Below are 18483 nucleotides of genomic sequence, written 5' to 3'. Positions count from 1 at the left end.
TCACTGAAACAACGGGGCGGCAAGGAGGTACGCAGCCCCCCCCCCCCGTGGGACTATTTCTACACAGGGTGTGAGGGGGGGGGTGTAAGCCACCTCTGTGTTCGAACCTGTTTGGCGTTCTAAGAATAGAATGCTGAACAGGCTCATGCACATCCCTGTCAGCCCCCTGGATGAGATCAGGAGAAATCCTGCTTCCTGGAACCGTCCCTTCCCCTGCCTGGGAGAAGTGTGTGCACCAGGCTGCCTCTATAGAATTTATTCTCTTTTTAATGTGTCTAAGAATAAATCTTTTTCAAAAAAAGTCGGTGTGTTGGGAGTTGGCTTCCCCAGACTTGGAAGGCCAAAAAAGCCTCTTGGCCTTCACTAAGGGTCCTGTTAGGTTGCCAGCCTGCTGAGGGCTGTCCTGCTCCCCGCTGGTGCCATCAGTCCAAATGCACACAAGAAGCCCCATGGTTAGCCAGCTTCTGCACCCCTGCTTAGCTTTGCATAACTTATTTTGCAGAGGCTGGGAGAGGGGGCAGTAAGCAGATATGCATGGAGCTGAAGCGTGAGTCCTGATGTCTGAAAAGTGTGTTTGTAGAAATACAGATACACCCACACCTTTTCTGCTAGATGTTGCCTGTGTATCTCCATCACAGCTATAAGTACTGCAGCAGGACCAGAGAGCAAGCTGAGTTTTTTAGGCTGTTGAAGTTTGTCCGTTATACAGAATTCTGCACTGCCTTAGGGTAGTGGAATGCAAAACTGATTGTGAAGAGCTCCAAAAGGGTCTCGCCAAACTGGGTCAGTGGGCAGCAAAATGGCAAGTGTGGTTCAATATAAGGGAAGTGTACAGTGATGCATACTGGGACAAAACAGCAACAACAACCCAATTTCATGCCTAAAGTGTTGACTCAGTGTGCTCCAGCTGTAAAAAAAGGCAGATTCCATGCTGGGTAATTAAGAAGGTTAAAAATAGAGATGAGCATGAGCTGAGGTTTGTGCACTGGTTTGGTGCCCAGCTGGTCCAGACAAGATCCAAACTGGTTCGACACCATGTGGAGGAGAGCAGTGAGCTGGTAAAGAGGAGAGCAGGTCCTTACCAGTGTTCCCTAAGAACAGCCCGGCTGCTGGATCAGGCCCCCCAAGGAGGCCCATCTCGTCCAGCCTCCTCTTTCGCACAGTGGCCCACCAGATGCCGTCGGAAGCCACAGGCAGGAGTTGCAAGGGGCCTGCCCTCCCTCCCTCCTCCTGCTGTGGCTCCCCTGCAAGTGGGACTCAGAGGCATCCTGCCTTGGAGGCTGGAGGTGGCCCACAGCCCTCCGACTAGTAGCTGATGATAGATTATTCATAAATGACCGGGAAAGAGGGGTAAGCAGCAAGGTGACCAAATTTGCAGATGACACTAAAACTATTCAGGGTAGTGAAATCCAAAGCAGATTGTGAGGAGCTCCAAAAGGCTCTCTCCAAACTAGGGGAGTGGGCAACAAAATGGCAAATGCAGTTCAATGTTGGCAGGTTTAAAGATCTTGGGGTCGCGTTGAAAGTGTCGACTCAGTGTGCGGCAGCTGTGAAAAAGGCCAATTCCATGCTAGGGATCATTAGGAAGGGGACTGAAAATAAAACGGCTCACATTATGATGCCCTGATACAAACAAATGGATGGAGCAGCCACATTTGGAGTACTGCGTGCAGTTCTGGTCACTGTATCTTAAGAAGGACATTGTAGAACTGGAGAAGGTGCAGAAGTGGGCAACCCAGACGAGCAGGGGCCTGGAGCACCTCCCTTAGGAGGCAAGGCTACAGCGTGTGGGGCTTTTTAGTTTAGAAAAAAAGACGACTGATTCCAATCCAGCTTCTCTCAGTATATGTTCAGCATATAAGTTGAATAAAGAAGGAGCAAGTAGGAAATTTAGCCCCGGGGGAAAAGAAACACACTGCCTTGGGGCGGGGCGGGGGCTGTCACCAACGGGGGTGGCGTTAGGCGGGGCGTGGGGCAGTTCCTGGAAGACGGGTCTATCCGCGGCTGCTTGTCCTGGTGGTGGCTCCGCGGATGTCTCTGGACGCCGCTGCCGGTGCCAGCAGGGAGGGCGAGGGGGCAGACGCTGTCCGGTAGCCCGGCCTGATGCCACTGATGTGTTTAGAAAAACCAAAGCAGCTGAGGCAGCGGAGGACCGCAGAGCCTGCCTCGAGTCTTTCTCTCACTGGCGGGTCTTTCCCGACGGAGCCCTCACCGTTACTCTAGACCTGGCCTGCCTCTATGCCGAAGCCCCTAAGGCCGGCCACAGAGTCCGCAGAGTCCTAGACTGACGCACCTCCCGCGCTCCGGGGCGGGACTTCCGCGCTCCTTTCCGGCCGTTCTGTGGAGCTGAGGCGGCCGAGTGTCGCCACTCCTGCCCGGCTCTGGGGCGGAAGAGACAGCGCGAGGGGGCAGCCTCCAACTCCTCCTCCTGTCCGCCGAGAGAGGCGCGGGCTGGGCTGGGCTTCCTCCCCACCTGCAGCAACACGCCCGCCCACCCAGGTCGGCCCTGCACGACAGCCTTGCAGGGTAGGCCTCCCCCCCGCGAATCCTCAGGGCGGGGGGCACCCTGGACTCCCGAAGGTCACCCCCGGGTAATGGGGGGGCCCTCAGGCGGCGTCCTTGGCAGGGAGGGGCGGACCCCGTCGTCATCTCTCCACCCCCTCCCTGGGAGGCAGCTGCTGCTAAGCGGGGGTGGGGGTGGCGATCGGAGAGAAGCTGCTGCTTCCTTCTCCTCCATGGGTTGCCCCCCCCGCCGTCTCTCCTTCCAGAAGGGCTGCCCCCAGCCCTTCACACACCGACCCCCCCCAATATTCTCACCAGGGGACAGATGCCTGTGTCTCCCTTCCTCCCTTCCTCCTCCCTCCCTCCCAGTGGGTGCTGACTGCCCCCTGCTTCTTCCGCAGTGACCTCCAGGGGCAGCCGCCATGGGGCTCCTCTCCGACCCCTACCGCAGGCGGGCCCTCTCCCGCCTCATCCTGCGGCTGAACACCCCGCTCTGGTGAGTGACCCCCTCCCCACCAGCACTGCCACTACGGCACCCCCCACCCGAGGAGTGCGTTCCCGCCCCACCCACCCACTGCTCCTGCCTTGGGCGGGTGGGCTTGCTCCGCCTTCCTGGGCTGGGGAGGCTCCCTCCTGTGCAGCCAGGCCCTGACGGCCCCCCCTTCTCTCCTGCCCCCCCTTCCCCCCCCCAGTATCATCAGTTTCCTGGTGGGGCTGGGCTGGTTCCTGGGCCTGGCCTTCCAGCCCTTCACGCTGCGCATCTACATGTCGGAGAACGCCATGGGCTCCACGATGGTGGAGGAGCACTTTGTCTACGGGGAGCGCGCTCTGTCCTACGCCCGCGAGTTTGCCGGCCACAAGAAGAAGGCCGGGTGAGTTGTTCCTCCGTGGTGGCTCTGGGGCTCCTTCCCCTCAGAGAGCCTGTCCTGCCTCCATGGATCCTCTGGGCCTCTGCCAGGGAAGCCCTGGTGTGTGGCAGGGATTCTGGGGCCTGTTCCGGAGCATCCTGGGTTCGTGCAGACCACAGGTGTGCGCGGGAACACTCCCGACTGCACCTCTTCACTGGGGTGCTGCCCCAGTTGCAGCCAGAGCTTACCTGTAGCTTGCCCTGGCCGGTGATCTGGCCACAGCATCCCTTGGCAGTCGCCTCATTACCCGCATTGAGCTGTGGCTTCTGCAGTCAGCCCCAAGCACACCCCTCGCCATACTTCCTAGTGGGAGGGGAAAGCATGTCCTTGAAGGCTGCTCGCTTCCCTCGGAGATTCACCCTCGGCAGAGCTTGGGCCTCTCTAAGCAGCAATGCAAAGTGTTTTGCTGACAAAAGTGAAATCTCCTGGAGTTCACGTTGGGTCAGAAAAAGCTGCAAACAGTACAGTTGGGAAATATTGCAGCCCCTGCCTTTTGGACATCCGTTAGCCCATTTCATGCTGATCTTAAATTGTGCGGACGGCTCCTGCCGGGAGACCTCCGTCCATCTGAATTGCTTTTCTGACCATCTTAAGTTCCATTTGACTCAGTCCATCGAGCTCCCTGACTGGCAGCAGCTCTGCAGGGCCTCTGACGGAGAAGGGTCTTTCCCAGCCCTACCCTGAGGTGCTGCCAGGGACTGAATCTGGACCCTTCTGTGGGCAAGGCAGGTGCTCCACCGCTGAGCCTCAGCCCCTCCTGCCACCTGGCCAGCCCAGGCAGGCCCTCTCTGTGGTGAGCTCTGTTCTGCAAAGTGGGGTTCCCATTCTGCCTGGCTGCAGGGGAGAGAGGGCCTGGGTCTCAGCCATCATGCCCCTTCCTCTCTCTTCAGGGGGATGCCGGTAGCCTGGCTGGAGAAGACCATGTGGACTCTGGGCCTGGAGGTGTACAAGCAGACCTTTTCCCGCACGCTGCCTTTCCCTGATGAGATGCGGGAGAGATATGTACGTGTCAGGCCTTGAGAGGCAGAGACTTGACCCTGGACTTGGAGGCGGAGATGGGAAGGCAGGAGGTTTCCCCCAGGCGGATGCTGGCCTGTTGCCTGTGGCTTTGGGGAAGGCACTGGCTCGGGCCTCCTTCTGACCCCCTTCTCTTGGCAGATGGTGAAGGGCACCAATGTCTATGGGATCCTGCGGGCCCCACGCGGGGCTAGTACGGAGTCCTTGGTGCTGAGTGTCCCGTGCAGTGAGGGGCAGCACAACAACCAAGCCGTAGGGCTGATGCTGGCGCTGGCCTCCCACTTCCGAGGTGAGTCGGGGGCTAAGTCCTTCACCACCTCGTTGGGCCTCTGGGTCTCTGCTGGCTTTTTGTGGCCGGGGCTAGGCTGCTCCTGGAGAAGCTGAACTCAGCCCTGCCGAGATGCTTGATGCCACTTGGCTGGGTGCCTGTTCAGAGCTGGGTTTTCCATCACTGCAGCTTGTAAACGCTGAAGAGTCAGCAAGAGTGAGAGTCCCGCCTGTCCCGTCTCCGTTGCTTGTGTCTCCTCCACACCAGCCCCACCAGCTGGAAGGCCCGGCCCTGTTCCTGGCTTCTTTGGGGGCAGGGGGCGGGTGCTTTGGTGCTCAAGATGTCCCTCCGTCCCAGGTCAGATCTACTGGGCCAAAGATATCATCTTCCTTGTGAACGAGCACGACCTGATTGGCATGGAAGCCTGGCTGGAGGCGTATCACGACGTCAACGTCACAGGTGAGAGGCCGTTCAGTGGGCCGGGCTGGGGGTGGCCTTCCCAGGCAGCGGCTGCTTTGGAGCTGGCCAGGGAGAGGGCGCTGCCGCTGGGGCACTCCCCTCGCCGCCAAGCAGCCGCCTCGTCTCCTGCCCCACCCTGCCTCCTGCTTTCCCTGCACTGGGAGCAGCCGGCCTCCCTTCGTGGCACCCACGGTCGAATCCAGTGCCCCTGAGGGCCAGAATCTTCCCTCGCTGCTTATGGGGCCACAGAGTGCCCTCATGTGTGTTTCTCCTGCTCTGGCGGGGTCCTTGGCTGCTTTTGTGTCTCTCTGGGTTAGTGCGTTGGACCCTATTATACTTGTGTACCGCCCCACACCAAGGAGCCACCTTTCAAGGGAGCTCTGAGCTTTGCAGCCAGCACCCCACCTCCAGCCACGCAGGCTGCCGTTCTCTCCAGCTTTGATTTGAGCGCCCCCCCCCGCCCCCACACACACACTTGTCCTTTCCTCCCCAGAGGTGCATTCCTCGGGGATGCTGGGCCGAGCGGGAGCCATCCAGGCGGCCATCTCCTTGGAGCTGAGCAGCGACGTCATCACCAGCTTCGATGTGGCTGTGGAGGGCTTGAACGGGCAGCTGCCTAACCTGGACCTGGTCAACCTTTTCTATGCTTTCTGCCAGAAGAATGGGCTTCTCTGCACCATCCAAGGCAAGGTGGGTGGAAGGAAGAGGAGCCGTCTGGGGCGAGGGGACTGGCGGCAGGGCTGTTGTGGGGAGGGGCCAGGGAGCATCTTAGAGCTGGAAGGAGGGGAAGCCCTCCTGGGCCAAAGCTCTGCCCAAGCCATCTGGGGCCACCAGCAGAGGGCAGCCACGCGGCAGAGCAGTGGCTCCAGTGGGCTTGTGTGGCTCCTCTTGGTGTCCCATGGATCCTGGCTCCACGGGCTGGCTGAGGCGTGGGTCAGGCTGGGGGCACGGATCTGCCCTGCCTGCCCTCCAGCCCCTCCTCGGGCGCTTCTCCTCCTCCTCCTGCTCCCCTGCAGCTGCAGCGCTCGGACTGGGACTCGCTGCCGGCCTATCTCCACTCCCTGCAGACGCTGCTGCTGATGGTCCTGAAGCAGGGCTCTGGCCGGCCGCAGGGGGACCACGGCCTCTTCCTGCGCTACCACGTGGAGGCCATCACGCTGCGCGGCATCAACAGCTTCCGCCAGTACAAGTTTGACATGGGCATGATGGGCGCGTAAGTCGGGCTGGGGGCAAAGTGGGCCTCCTTGCAGGTCTGGGTGGCTTCAGCAGGGACCCAGGAGGCTTGCTGCGGGGGCAGGGGGCTGCGTCCGGGTGCCCGTGGGGGTGTCTCATGCTCTGCCTTCCCCCTCCAGGACCCTGGAGGGGATGTTCCGGAAGCTGAACAACCTGCTGGAGCGCCTCCACCAGTCCTACTTCTTCTACCTGCTGCCCTCACTCTCCCGCTTCGTCTCCATCGGGGTCTACATGCCGGCCTTTGGGGCTCTCGTCCTCATCCTGGTCCTCAAGATATCCTGCTGGTGTGGAGGCGGCGGGGCCTGGCTTTGGGGACGGGGAGTCTTGCTGCACCTGGAATCATGGGAAGGGAGCAGTCTTCCCTGGAAAAAGAGGGACTGTCGGGTGGTGTTGACCAGCACTCCCATGATCCCCTGCCAAAGGCAGGCTGTTGCAGTCGACAGCGTCTGGGAATCCCTCTTACCAGAAACACTGGAAAGGAGCCCTTGAGCCGAGGAGCCCAACTGGATGAGGAGCGTCATGGCCAGGAGAAGCATTCCAGCCTGTGCTGCCAGAGCCTGCAGCCCCCTGGCCCCGCTCCTCCAGGCAGCCAGAGAGGCAGCCCAGAGCACCAGGGGCTGCGGGCGGACCTGCTCAGGATCCCTGGGAGCTGGCTGGCCGGCCGGCCAGGGAGGGTCCCTGCCTGCCGCCACTTGGGATCCATCTCAGCAATGCTTGGCTGCTCCGTCGGGCGCGGGAGGAGCTCTGACAGGAGCTGTGGAGGGCCCTGGGGCACCTTTGGTGGGGGTTGCTGGGAATCGCCTGAGGAGGAGGAAACCTCTGCTGTCCCCGGAGATTCCGGAATGGGCAGGTGGGTGGCAAGAGGGCCAGGAGAGCTCTCCAAGGTTGGGCTTTCCTTGACTTCCCTGCTCTACGCCCTGGACCTGTGGATGAAGCTAAGCAGATACGATGTGGAGCCCAACCACGGGCTCTGTGACGGAGACCCAGGCCCTGCTCCTGTCGCGGTGGAGGTGAGCTGGGAGGGGCTCTGTGGGGCCCGGCGGCCTGCCTTGGCCTCCCTCGCCCTGCCCCGGGGCACAGCCCCTTCTTTCAGACTGGGCCCATGCAGGCCTCTCTGCCTTCAGCGCCATCCCTTGTTTGGAGGCCCCTCTTTGCACAAAGGATGATGTGACTTTGCACATGTAGAGCACTTGTGGCGTGTGCAGAGAGCACCGTGGGCATTGTTTTGAGGTCCCCCCTGCAAGCCCCTTGGGAGCCAACGGTGTCTTCCTGCCCCTACCCTGCAGCTTGCCTGGGGCCACCCCGGCAGCAGAAAGAGGCAGGCTGCAGGCTGGGCAAGGCCTGCCCCTGGCCCCTCTGCCCCGCCAGCTGCTCCCCTCAGCTGCCGCCCGCTGCCTGCCAGCCAGGAGGTTGCGAGCGGGGCCGTTCCTCAGCCAGCCAGCCAGGGCAGGGTCGGGAGATGCAGACTGCTGGCTCTCGCCAAGAAGCGTCTCTCCTGCGTGAAGCAGGAGGGCGGGAAGCCTTGGCCCAAGCGAGAATGGCAGGCTGCTTGGGCGGTCCTGGTGAGCCAGATGTTGCCAAGAAGCTGTCCTGACGCAGTCTCTCGGGGGCTGGCTGCAGAGGATGCCAAGGGCGCATCTTGTCTCTGCTTCTTGGGAGAAGGGTGGCCTTTTCACGAAAGGCATGACCCGTTGATTGGGGGCCGCGTCACCCCTGTAGTGCTCCTGCGTGGCTGGAGGTGTCCATGCCGACGAGGCAGGCTGCCCCCGCCCCTGCCTGCCAGCTCCTGGGCCCCCAGCAGGCCCCTTTCCCTGCGACGGCTCAGTCCCCAGGGTGGGCGTCTCCTCCTGAGGCCTCTCTCCCGCCTCTCGTTGGTGCAGGAGCCGAAGCCCAGCCTGCTGATGCTGGTGCCCCCGCTGCTGATCTGCCACGCCACGGGGCTCGCCCTCTACTTGGTGCCCATCCTGGGGCAGGACGTGGCCACCCGGCACTTCCCCGTCTCTGAGTCGGAGGCTGTGGTGCTGACGGCCATCGCCATCTATGTGGCAGGGCTGGCACTGCCCCACAACACACACAGGTGACGGTGGGGTCTGGGAGCCTGGAAGGCACACGCTGCTGCATAAAGGGGGGTGGACTGCCTGACCCAGAAGCGGGGAGCACACAGCTCCAAAGCACTGGGGGGGATTGTGGTAGAAGGTGACCTCTCTGAACGGAGTATGAAAGAAGAGCGTAGACAGCAATATAGCAAAGAAGGCCTATAAGACAAAGCACGGAGAGAGGACCCTGCAATGCAGCTGTAAGAACCTATTCTTAAAGCAAGGGATTCAGATAATTTCTGCAGCCTCCCTCTCTGCCAGGGCTGCTGTTGTGGGACGACAACCCCCATCATCTCTGACTACTGGCCACATTGGCCGAGGGTGGTGAAGCGGCATGGAGCTCCAGAACCGCTGGGGGGCTGCCCTGCTCCATGCAGTCTGTCTGTGACTCCAGATTCCCTCCTGCGCTTCCTGCTTGAACTCTGATGTAGGCTTGTGCCTGAAACGTTTCGGAGGCCATTATGAAGGCCTCCGAAACGTTTCGGCTCTGGGGGCCATTTCGGTGCTTTGGCACCGGCGGGGGTAGTCCTTTAAGGGCGGGGGAGGGTGCACTACCCCTCCCGCCGCATATCCCCCGCCGGCGCTCTGTCACTTTTAAGCCCCTCGGGGCGGCAGCGAAGTAACTGCGCATGTGCCCGTTGCGGGTGTGCACGCGCTCGTCTGCCATGCGGGTGCACACACACAATGAGCGCACGCGCGGTTACTTTTTCCAGCCAATGACAAAAACGGGGTGGCAGGGAGGAACGCTGCCGCCCCGAGGGGCTTAAAAGTGACAGAGCGCCGGCGGGGGATATGCGGCGGGAGGGGTAGTGCACCCTCCCCCGCCCTTAACAGACTACCCCCGCCGGTGCCAAAGAAACTTTGTGCACATCCCTACTCTGATGTTCTCGAGCAGAATCATTGAAGGGGAATATTGCTCATCTGAGACACGTTAAAGGTCAGAATGTAAAACTAGGGACATTATTTAAGACATCAGAGATATAGGGAAAGCATTTAAACTTAAAGTCTTGAAGCTTTGAAGTCTTCAGGGACCACCTATGGGAAAGTGAAGGAAATCTTTCTGTCCCTTCTCTCTGGCCCCTGCAGAATTGTAGACCCCTCTGTCCCCGCAGTTGTGTCTTCTCCAGTCTGGGACCGCCCACGGCTTCCTGCCCTCTGTCCCAGTGGTGCCCATCTCGCGAGGGCGCGTGTGGCTGTGCTGCGTGCAGACCTCCTCTGTCTTTCTGCCCCCCAGGGTCCTGTCGGGCGCCAGCAGCGACCGGGGCTGGATGACGCTGAAGCTGCTGGCCCTGCTCTACTTGGCCATGCAGCTGGGCTGCATGGCCCTCATCAACTTCTCCCTGGGCTTCTTGCTGGCTGTCACGATGGTGCCCGTGGCCGTTGTCGTCCAGCCCACGGGGCCCAAGTACGTATGAGGAGCCTGCTGCTGCTGGGGAGCCAGCGGGGCCACTGGGGTGGTCCTTGAAGGGGCTCTGGGGAGGTGGCGGAGGCCAAGTGACTGGAAAGATCCGAACAGGACGGGTCCTGCGAGTTCCTTGGCCAGAGGGGCCCATCAGGGGCTGGAGGGCGCCGCCTCTGCCTCTTGAGCGCCACCCAGAACTGGGACAGCCTCGAGAGCGCGTGGCTGCCAGTCTGCTGCTGGGCTGCAGGAACTGGGGTGAGAGCTGTTGGGCAAAGAAAGGACACACCACACAGATCTGCCCAGGGACTGTGACGCTGACTAAATGTGGTTGCAGAGGAGGGTTTAACTGTTGATTCTGCTTCCAGCTCCCTTTTGAAATGCGCTACGGCATGGAACAGAGCCTCCCCACAACTCCCTGAGATGGTGTGGGTGGAAAAAAGTTGGGAAATTGGGGTGTCCCTGCTCTTGTTCTAGTTCTGGACACCGACCCAGTTAGTCAGGCCAGGGAGGAGTGTTGTTTGTGGGTGGGAGTGAGAAGCCCCCCCCCCGGTACCTTTCCCAGCTGTGGGAGCCACATGTGTGCAAGAGTCCCAGCTTTGTCTCTCCCGCCCCAGGTATCTCTACGCTCTCCTGCTGATCCTGGTCACCCCGGCTGCCACCCTTCTCCTCGGCATCTTCCTCTACCAAGAGCTCGTGGAGTACCCCATCTCCGTGCTGGAGGGCTGGCAGCGTTTCCTCCAGGCCATTGCGGAGGGCTTGCTGGACCACCACCTCTACGGCTCCATGGTCTTCCCCTTCGTGGCCCTCTTTGTCTACCCCTGCTGGCTGCTGCTCTGGAATGTGCTCTTCTGGAAGTAGCGCTGCTCCCTGGAGCCACCTCTGTGCTTGAACTGCCTGGCCAGCCTCTTCCCGGGGGAGCCAGTGGAGAGGCCTGTCCCTCTGGCGCAAGTGGCATCCTTCAGGCCACGGCGGTTTCTGGAAGGCAGGACGGGGAGAAGGAGAACTCCCAGGCTGCTGCTGCTGCTGGACTGCAGGACCATGGCAGGTGCACCTGCTGCCACTCTGGATGGTTCTGGGCTGTGACAGAAAGAGAGCTGCTCCTTCGAGGGAGGGGGGAAGCACAGCTGGCAGCAGCTTCGGCTGGCTAGTTTGAGCCTGGCTGTGTTTGGGGCAGGAAGGACCTTGCACACACTCCGGCCAAGACTGCTAGTGTGCCACAAGCAAGCACACTAGTAGCCACAAGAGGGCCAGCAGCTGCCAGGCTCTGTGTGTGTGTGTGTGTGGGGGGGGGCTTCCTCCAATCTCTGACCGGTCAATAAAGAGAAGTGGCTTGAAGGTGATGCTTATTATGGGCTTGTTTTTAAGGGGGACATTTTTATCCTGCTAAGTGGGGAAATGCAGCTCTTGGGGTGGCTGCCAGGCAGCATTGGGAGCAGCCGGGGGTGGGGGGCAGCCCAAGCTGATCCCTTCACTGCTGCCTTCTTCCTGGAAGGCCGCCCCCCACCCCCAGTCATCTTCCAGTGGGCGAATGGCCTGCAGTCAGTGTGGCTGCCAGGCGAGAGAGCAGCGCCCCCCCCCTCTGCCTGGCACCTGGGCAGGAGGAGCTGGGGTGGGGGCAGCTTCTTGGCGAAGGGCACTTCCTGGAAGAAGGGAGGCAGGCATGGTGGCAGCTCCTGCTCCTGCTCCAGTGGCCACTCACAGCCTTAGGAGCATAGGAAGCTGCCATCTACTGAGTCAGACTCCTGGTCCATCGAGCTCAGTATTGTCTTCACAGACTGGCAGCGGCTTCTCCAAGGTTGCAGGCAGGAATCTCTCTCAGCCCTATTTTGGTAGGGCTTTGGTAGTTTGTTGGTTCAATAAAAAAATCTTGTCCTATAAAAATAAATAAATCTTGTCCTATCTTGGAGATGCCTCCAGGGAAGGAACTTGGAGCCTAGATGCTCTTCCCAGAGCGGCTCCATCATCCCCTTTGGGGAAATCTCCTACGGTGCTCACACAACATCAAGTCTCCCAATTCATATGCAACCAGGGTGGACCCTGCTTAGCTAGGGGGACCAGCCGTGCTTGCTGCTGCCACCAGTCCAGCTCTCTTTCCTCAGGAATTGGCCGCTCTAGGAGCTCCGGCTCTGCGGTAGGCCCCTCCCCTCCAGCAGCTTCCGCCTCGTTCTAGCGCAGAGAGGAGGCTAGAGTGACTGACGCTCCGCAGTCCCTCCCGGATCCCACAGGCCCTCCGAGTCTGCTCGCCCTAGAGCGCCTCTACCCAAAGTGATCCGGTCGCTCCCGCTGGGCTCTGTGGCCTGGCGCCCCGCCCTTTCCGCCGCCGCGGTGCCTTGTGGGCCGCGTGGCCGCTAGACTCCTTTCCGCTCCCCTCCAAGATGGCGGCGGCGGCAGCAGCGGTGGTGTCGGGCGCGGCGGCGGCGCGGAGCCTGGCGCGCTCCCGGGGCGCTCTCCTGCTCCCGCCCCGGCCTCGGGGGCCTGGCCCACGGGTAAGAGGCGCCCCCGACCCCGCGCCGCCGCCGCCGCCCCTCGGCCTGCCCCCGGCCCAAGGTCACCGCGCCCCCGGGGTCACGGGGCGCCCGGCTCCGGTCCCCTCCCCTCGGAGGCCCCCCAGCCGCGCTCGCTTCGGGAAGACCCTCCTGCTCGGGCGGCGGGCTCTGTGGCGGGGGCTCCTGTGGCCATGAGTCCCGCAGGCCGCCGTGGGGCCTCAGCAGAGCCTTTGTAGCCCCGGCCTCCGCTGCCCTTCGGCTTCCTCCGTCGTCGCTCCCGTGTGGGGGGCGGGCAAAGAAGGGCCTCTTGGGAGGCGGGCGGCTGCCCTCCCGGGACAAGGAGGCTCTTCCTGGCGCAGCAGCCCGCCCGCCAGTCTCCGCGGCAATCCCTGCAGGCCTCCAGCGGGTGCCTCGGCTGCTTGGCCTGGCGCCTCTCCTGCTCCTCGGCCCGGGAGGAGCCCAGAGCAGCTGCTGGCCGCCCGGGTCCTGGAGGAGGAGGAGGAGGAGGAAGGGCGCTGCCCGCCGCCACTGCAGGCTTGGTAGCCGAGCAGGGAGGGGCGCTTCCAGCAGCAGCAGCAGCAGCAGCAGCATCTCTGCTGCCGGGGCCCAGTGCTGGGGCCACAGCATCGCCCTGCCTCAGGTGGCTGCTGCCTGCCAGGGTGGGGAGGGTTTCGGAGAGTTGTCCCGAGAGAAGAAGCGGCCCTGCGTGCCTCCCTAGCGATGTGGCGGCCGGGGTGGTGCTCTGGCAAGGTGCCGCCTTCCAGGGGCATCGCTCAGGGAGCCCCGCCTAGAGTTGGCCGTCGCAGCTGGTTCCTGCCAGCCTGAAGCCAGCCTGGGGCATCCAGGATAGGGCTAGGACAACCCGTGTTTATGTGCCCGGGAAGGTTTTAGCTCGTTCCTTCTCCCCAACCACCGGCTGGCAGCCTGAAATGAGAGACCCCAGTGACGGCCACTGGAGGGCTGCTGCCCTGGGGTTGAAATGGCCCTGCCGGATCTGAGAGCTTCTGGGCTCCCTGAGCAGGGATGAGTGAGAGGCCGAGGCATCCGGGGACTGCTCTGGGAGGAGTGGAGAGGGGTGGCCTCCACTTGGAAAGGGGAGGCTCGAGAGCAAAGGCCTTGTGCTCGGGATGTGGCTGCAGAGAGCACGTGTGAGGCAGCCGGGCACCCAAGCGAGGGGACCGATCCCCCGTGGATCCTAGGCAAGCGCTTTCTAGGGAGGATGGCAGGAGGGGTGGTTTGGAGCCTGAGCCGGGGAAGCGTCCCCAGGTCACTGAACTGATGCCGGAAGCTGGGGCCATGCTGTGATTTGGGGGACGGGACCCACAGGGGGTGAAACTGTGTGGTCCTGGGGTGGTGTTTGGTGTTGCACGCTAGAGTTGCTCCAGACCGAGACACCCAGGAAACGTCTTGCTCTGTCTGGGTTTGTCACAGAGTTGAACTTGTGGATTCTGGCTACAAACCGCCACAGGCACACCCGGGGTGGGAGGGGGGTGTCTCTCCCCGCTTGCCGGCTGCTCTCGCTTCCCACCGGTGTGCTCCTTTGCTTCAGGCCTCGCTGTGACTTGGGGGCATCGCCATAAGGCTGCAAGCAGTGCAGATGCCTGGAGAGGGTTGTCTCTGGGCAACAGGGCCGACCACCTGCTAATCCTACAGATTAGGTGGGGGCCAAGCTTGGGGTTGCCCCTGCTGTGGTGGGCCAGGTGGCCTTCTCCAAGGGCTTCGGCTGCCCATCGCACAGCCTCTCTTCTCCCAAAACATGACCTTGACTTGGAGGTGGGGTGTGGGTCACTTCAGCTGTTCTGGGCCAAGGGCTTCTGGCAGGCCCCTGCTATGGAAACACCCCCCCCCCCGCCCCCATGGCTGCAGGAGGGGAGCCGCTGCATTCACTTGCCTGTACTTTCCTTCCAGGCCAACATGGCCTCTCTGGCTGGCCTTTCCCGGGGCAAGAAGGTGGCCCTGACGACGCTGGGGGTGTTGACGGCAGGCGGGGCGGGCCTGGGCCTGGCTCTTCACACAGCCGTGAGTGCCGGTGAGCTGGAGCTGCATCCGCCCAACTTCCCCTGGAGCCACAATGGCATCCTGTCCTCCCTGGATCACAGCAGGTGCGTGCAGGAGGAGGGGGAAGCCCTGCTGGGGGTTGTTCTCCTTCGGGGAACTGGGGCACCCAACCAGGGCCATCCCGGGGCGGGGGGTGCAAGGCTGGGGGCGAATCAACCTGTCATGCTGATTGATGACAGACAGTGTAAATAGTGTGAGGGAGGTTTTTGGACATGTCCAATCAGCTTGGATATATGATGCATTTCTAAAGAAATAAAAATTACAAGTACAACACATGCTTCACAGTTCTCAGACCTTCTGGGTTGCAAATCAACTTAAGCACAGTGCATTCATACATACATACGTACTTGTGTGGATAGATAGGTAGATAATTTGTTCCAGAAGTTTTTGTAGTTTTCTGCCATGAAACAAGCCACTTATAGGACTTTTTGGAACCATTTGTCCAGTCCACTTTAAATTAAAGATACGTATTCCTCCCACCCTGTTCTACATCTCTGCTCAGTGCCAAAGCCCTATGCCAAGTCATTCTAGGACAGATGATCTAAAGGCTGGGGCAGAAAGGGGGGTGTTTTACCCTTTTTTATGAAGGCAGATTCTTCCATATGGGTATGGAATGATGGTCGGGGGGGGGGGGGCAGCTTCAGTTCCAGACACTTTTGTAATTTTCTGCCATGAAACAAGCCACTTGTAGAACTCTTTGGATAAGGTTTTTTAAATTAAAAAAAATTAAAAACCAATAACTTGTCCAATCCATTTCAATTTAAAGATGCATATTCCTCCCACCCTGCCTTAAATCTCTGTTCAATACCAAAGCCCTGTGGCAAGCCAATTTTCAAGGGGGGGGGGTGGGATAACCCCAAAAAGGAAATCACATCATATCTCCATTACTAAGGCTGGGCTGAGCAGAGGGCCTGCAGAGAGCTCTGGTGCTGGACACTATTCCTGCCTGCCTGCTTCCTCCCTCCCTCCCTCAGCTTCAGGCTTCATGGAGGTCTCTCTGGAAGCCCCGCCCAACAGCTGAGAGATGGGGAGAGAGGGAACTCTCCAGCTGGCCTGATAGCCTTTCAAGCTGCACACAGACACACCAAAGTTCGGCTCCAGCTGGGCTGCAGGGAAAGATAAGTGGCAGGGACTAGGGGGGAGAGGAGGGCAGGCTGCACTGCAGTGTCCCCACAGCAGGGCCTGTGCCAGCTCAGGGCAATTGCCCCAGTCGCCCCACCTGAAGGACAGCCCTGCGCCCGACTGCCGGAGCCTTGGCTGGAAAGTGGTGTGTGCCGTGCAGGCGGCACGGAGGGCTCCTGCGCCCTTGGCTATGTTCGGCTGCTGCTTCCCACCCAGACGTCTTCTGTTGGGCGTGGTGGAGACAAGCTCCCTCCTCTTCTACTCAGTCCAGCTGACATGGTGGGCTAGAGCTGCCTCTTGCATCTTCTTCAGATAAGCAGCCGTGGCCCCCAGACCCTGTTTTAATGTTGTGCTGTAAGCCACCCAGAGAACAATTTGTTGGGGGGTGGCTAACTAATAAAGCTGATGATTATTGTTGTTGCCGTTGTCCATGCACCCTGGTAGTCTCTCTCTGAGAGTGCTTGAGCGGTCTCCCCTGCGGGCTGACCTTTCTCTCCCATGGCTGCTCCCTGTCTGGTCCTCTGGCCTTCCTCCTTCCTTGTCTTGGCTAGGGGTGTGCACAGAACCGTGGAGCTGCGGTCCACCACAGCTTTGGGGGGTCCTTTAAGGGCAGGGGAGGGTGTGTATTCTCTTTAGTAACTGGGGCAGCAGGATACCTCCCTGCCGCCCCTTCCCTCGCTTGACTGCAAAAGGCTGCAAAAAGCCTTTTGTGCGGGTCAACGTCACGCGTGCGCTTGATGTCTCTGCGACGTGCGCGTGGCCACACATAGGCACACATCGTGGAAACGTGAAGCGCACACGACGTGCGCACGCACAAAAGGCTTTTTGCAGCCTTTTGCAGTCAAGCGGGGGAAGGGGTGGCAGGGAGGTATCCTGCCGCCCCAATTACTAAAGAAAATATGCACGCTGGGGGGGGGGAGCGGCGGGAGGGATAAGTAAGCCCTCCCCCACCCTTAAAGGAGCCCCCCGCCCCAATCCCTCCAAACCCCCCATGTCCGGACCGGTCCGGAGGCCAGTAGAATGGCCTCCGGACCGGTCCGGGCACATCACTAGTCTTGGCCACTTGGTGAGATACTAGAGGGCATCTCTTTCGTGTTGGGTACACCAGCAGCAGCCTGCTGAGAAGTGCCCACCTGGTGCCCTGGCCCTTGCCGAGGGAGGGAGGACTTTGCAATTCTCTCTTTGTCCTCAGTGTCCGGCGCGGCTACGAGGTGTACAAGCAGGTGTGCTCGGCTTGCCACAGCATGGAGTATCTGGCCTTCCGCAATCTCATTGGCGTCTCCCACACCGAAGCTGAAGCCAAGGCCTTGGCTGAGGAGGTAGGCAGTCGCTGCAGCAGGAATGAGGAGGGACCCCTGGCAAGCTCAGCCTGCTGCTGCTGCTGTGGGTGATGCAGAGCTGGGCCTCCCCGTGCGTGGTTAGCTCCTACATTGGATGCTTCCCTGAGACCTTTGGCTGAGGCAGAAACTGGCACTGGTGGGGGTGGGCGAGTTGAGGGACTTGGTGATTTTTGAGTGGGGGGGGAGCTGGCCATTGAGGAACTTTGGGGGCAAGTGGGGCAGGCCGAGTGCTGTCCTGAGGGGCTCGGGAGTCTTGCATTCAAGGTTGGCTTGTCCCACAATAGATCGAGGTGCAGGATGGACCTGACGAGAACGGAGAGATGTTTATGCGGCCTGGCAAGATCTCCGATTACTTCCCCAAGCCCTACTCGAATCCCGAGGCCGCAAGGGCAGCAAACAATGGGGCACTGCCCCCTGACCTCAGCTACATCGTCAATGCCAGGTAACCCTTTTGCCGGGGGGGGGAGGAGGAGGAGGAGGAGGAGACAGGCAAATGGCAGGAGCTGGGTCTCTCGCGTGGTGGCCGTGCAGTGTGTGCTGGGACGGGGGAGTGGGCTTCTGCCAGCGGACCCCCAGGGAAAGAATCTGGACCCAGTGGCCAGTTCTGTGCTGGGGCCCTGACACACACACACCCACACACCCTTGTCCTTCAGGCACGGCGGTGAGGACTACGTGTTTTCCCTCCTGACTGGCTACTGTGAGCCGCCCACAGGCGTGGAGATGCGAGAGGGGCTCTACTACAACCCCTTCTTCCCAGGTCAGGCGATCGGCATGGCCCCCCCGATCTACAACGAGATCTTGGAGTTTGAGGATGGTAAGTGAGCGGGTGGGGGGGGTTTCCTCCCGTTCCCTAGGGCTTTCAGGGGTGGAGGTGGGGTCTCCACATGGTGTTGAGCCCCCACACCAATGCCCTTGGGGCCCTGCCCTCTCCACAGGCACCCCTGCCACCATGTCGCAGATTGCCAAGGACGTCTGCACCTTCTTACGCTGGGCCGCGGAGCCAGAACACGACCACCGCAAGCGGATGGGCCTCAAGGTCTGTGTCCCGGGGGGGTGGGGAGCAATGCCTGAAGTGGGAGGCCCCCAGCTTGGCCACCTTCACGGCCCCTTGGGGATGGCTGGCTGCTGCTGCTGCTGCCCCCTCGCTTCCCCCCCCCCAACATCTGACCCCCTCCTTCCTCTTCCTCCAGATGCTGCTGATCGGGGGCCTGCTGCTGCCCCTCACCTACTACTTGAAACGGCACAAGTGGTCTGTCCTGAAGAGCCGGAAGATTGTCTACCGGCCCCCCAAGTGACGCAGGCGGGCAGGCTGGACCTCTCTCTGATGCCCGCGTGGCGCAGCCGCTGTCTCCTCTGCCCCAGGAACGTATGTGCAGGGGGCCGGGGGCTCCCCACCCGTGCATTGGCTGTTATTTAACGTCTCTCCATCCGCTCAGCCACCCACTAAGCCTTGGGGAAAGGACCCTGGGAGCTGGGGGTGGCAGGCACCCATTAAACGCGTTTCTTCAACCCGAAGCAGGTGGCTGCCGTCTCTGTTGACATCCACCCTCCTCCCCCGCCGGCCTCAGAGCCCCGGAAAGACTCTCTGGCGC

The 18483-nt window shown here is 61.1% G+C and overlaps 2 protein-coding genes across 2 annotated transcripts; both read left to right on the top strand.

Moving 5' to 3' along the window:
• Window positions 1-2323: 2323 nt before the first annotated feature.
• GPAA1 (glycosylphosphatidylinositol anchor attachment 1) lies at window positions 2324-11225 on the top strand. The gene is made up of 13 exons (XM_053250838.1): window positions 2324-2526; window positions 2904-2998; window positions 3195-3374; window positions 4301-4412; window positions 4569-4716; window positions 5053-5154; window positions 5648-5844; window positions 6171-6367; window positions 6507-6660; window positions 7302-7397; window positions 8268-8464; window positions 9718-9888; window positions 10500-11225. Exons 2-13 carry the CDS (start codon window positions 2925-2927, stop codon window positions 10741-10743), a joined length of 1872 nt encoding a protein of 623 aa, XP_053106813.1. The 5' UTR covers window positions 2324-2526; window positions 2904-2924; the 3' UTR covers window positions 10744-11225.
• Window positions 11226-12214: 989 nt separating this feature from the next.
• LOC128324490 (cytochrome c1, heme protein, mitochondrial) lies at window positions 12215-18406 on the top strand. The gene is made up of 7 exons (XM_053249140.1): window positions 12215-12371; window positions 14280-14473; window positions 16744-16870; window positions 17176-17333; window positions 17545-17705; window positions 17827-17927; window positions 18082-18406. Exons 1-7 carry the CDS (start codon window positions 12261-12263, stop codon window positions 18184-18186), a joined length of 957 nt encoding a protein of 318 aa, XP_053105115.1. The 5' UTR covers window positions 12215-12260; the 3' UTR covers window positions 18187-18406.
• Window positions 18407-18483: the final 77 nt, after the last annotated feature.

The sequence above is a fragment of the Hemicordylus capensis genome, chromosome 4 (assembly GCF_027244095.1).
Source record: "Hemicordylus capensis ecotype Gifberg chromosome 4, rHemCap1.1.pri, whole genome shotgun sequence".
NCBI lineage: Eukaryota > Metazoa > Chordata > Lepidosauria > Squamata > Cordylidae > Hemicordylus > Hemicordylus capensis.
The sequence above is the reverse complement of the archived record's forward strand: the minus strand, read 5'-3'. Positions and strand labels throughout refer to the sequence as shown.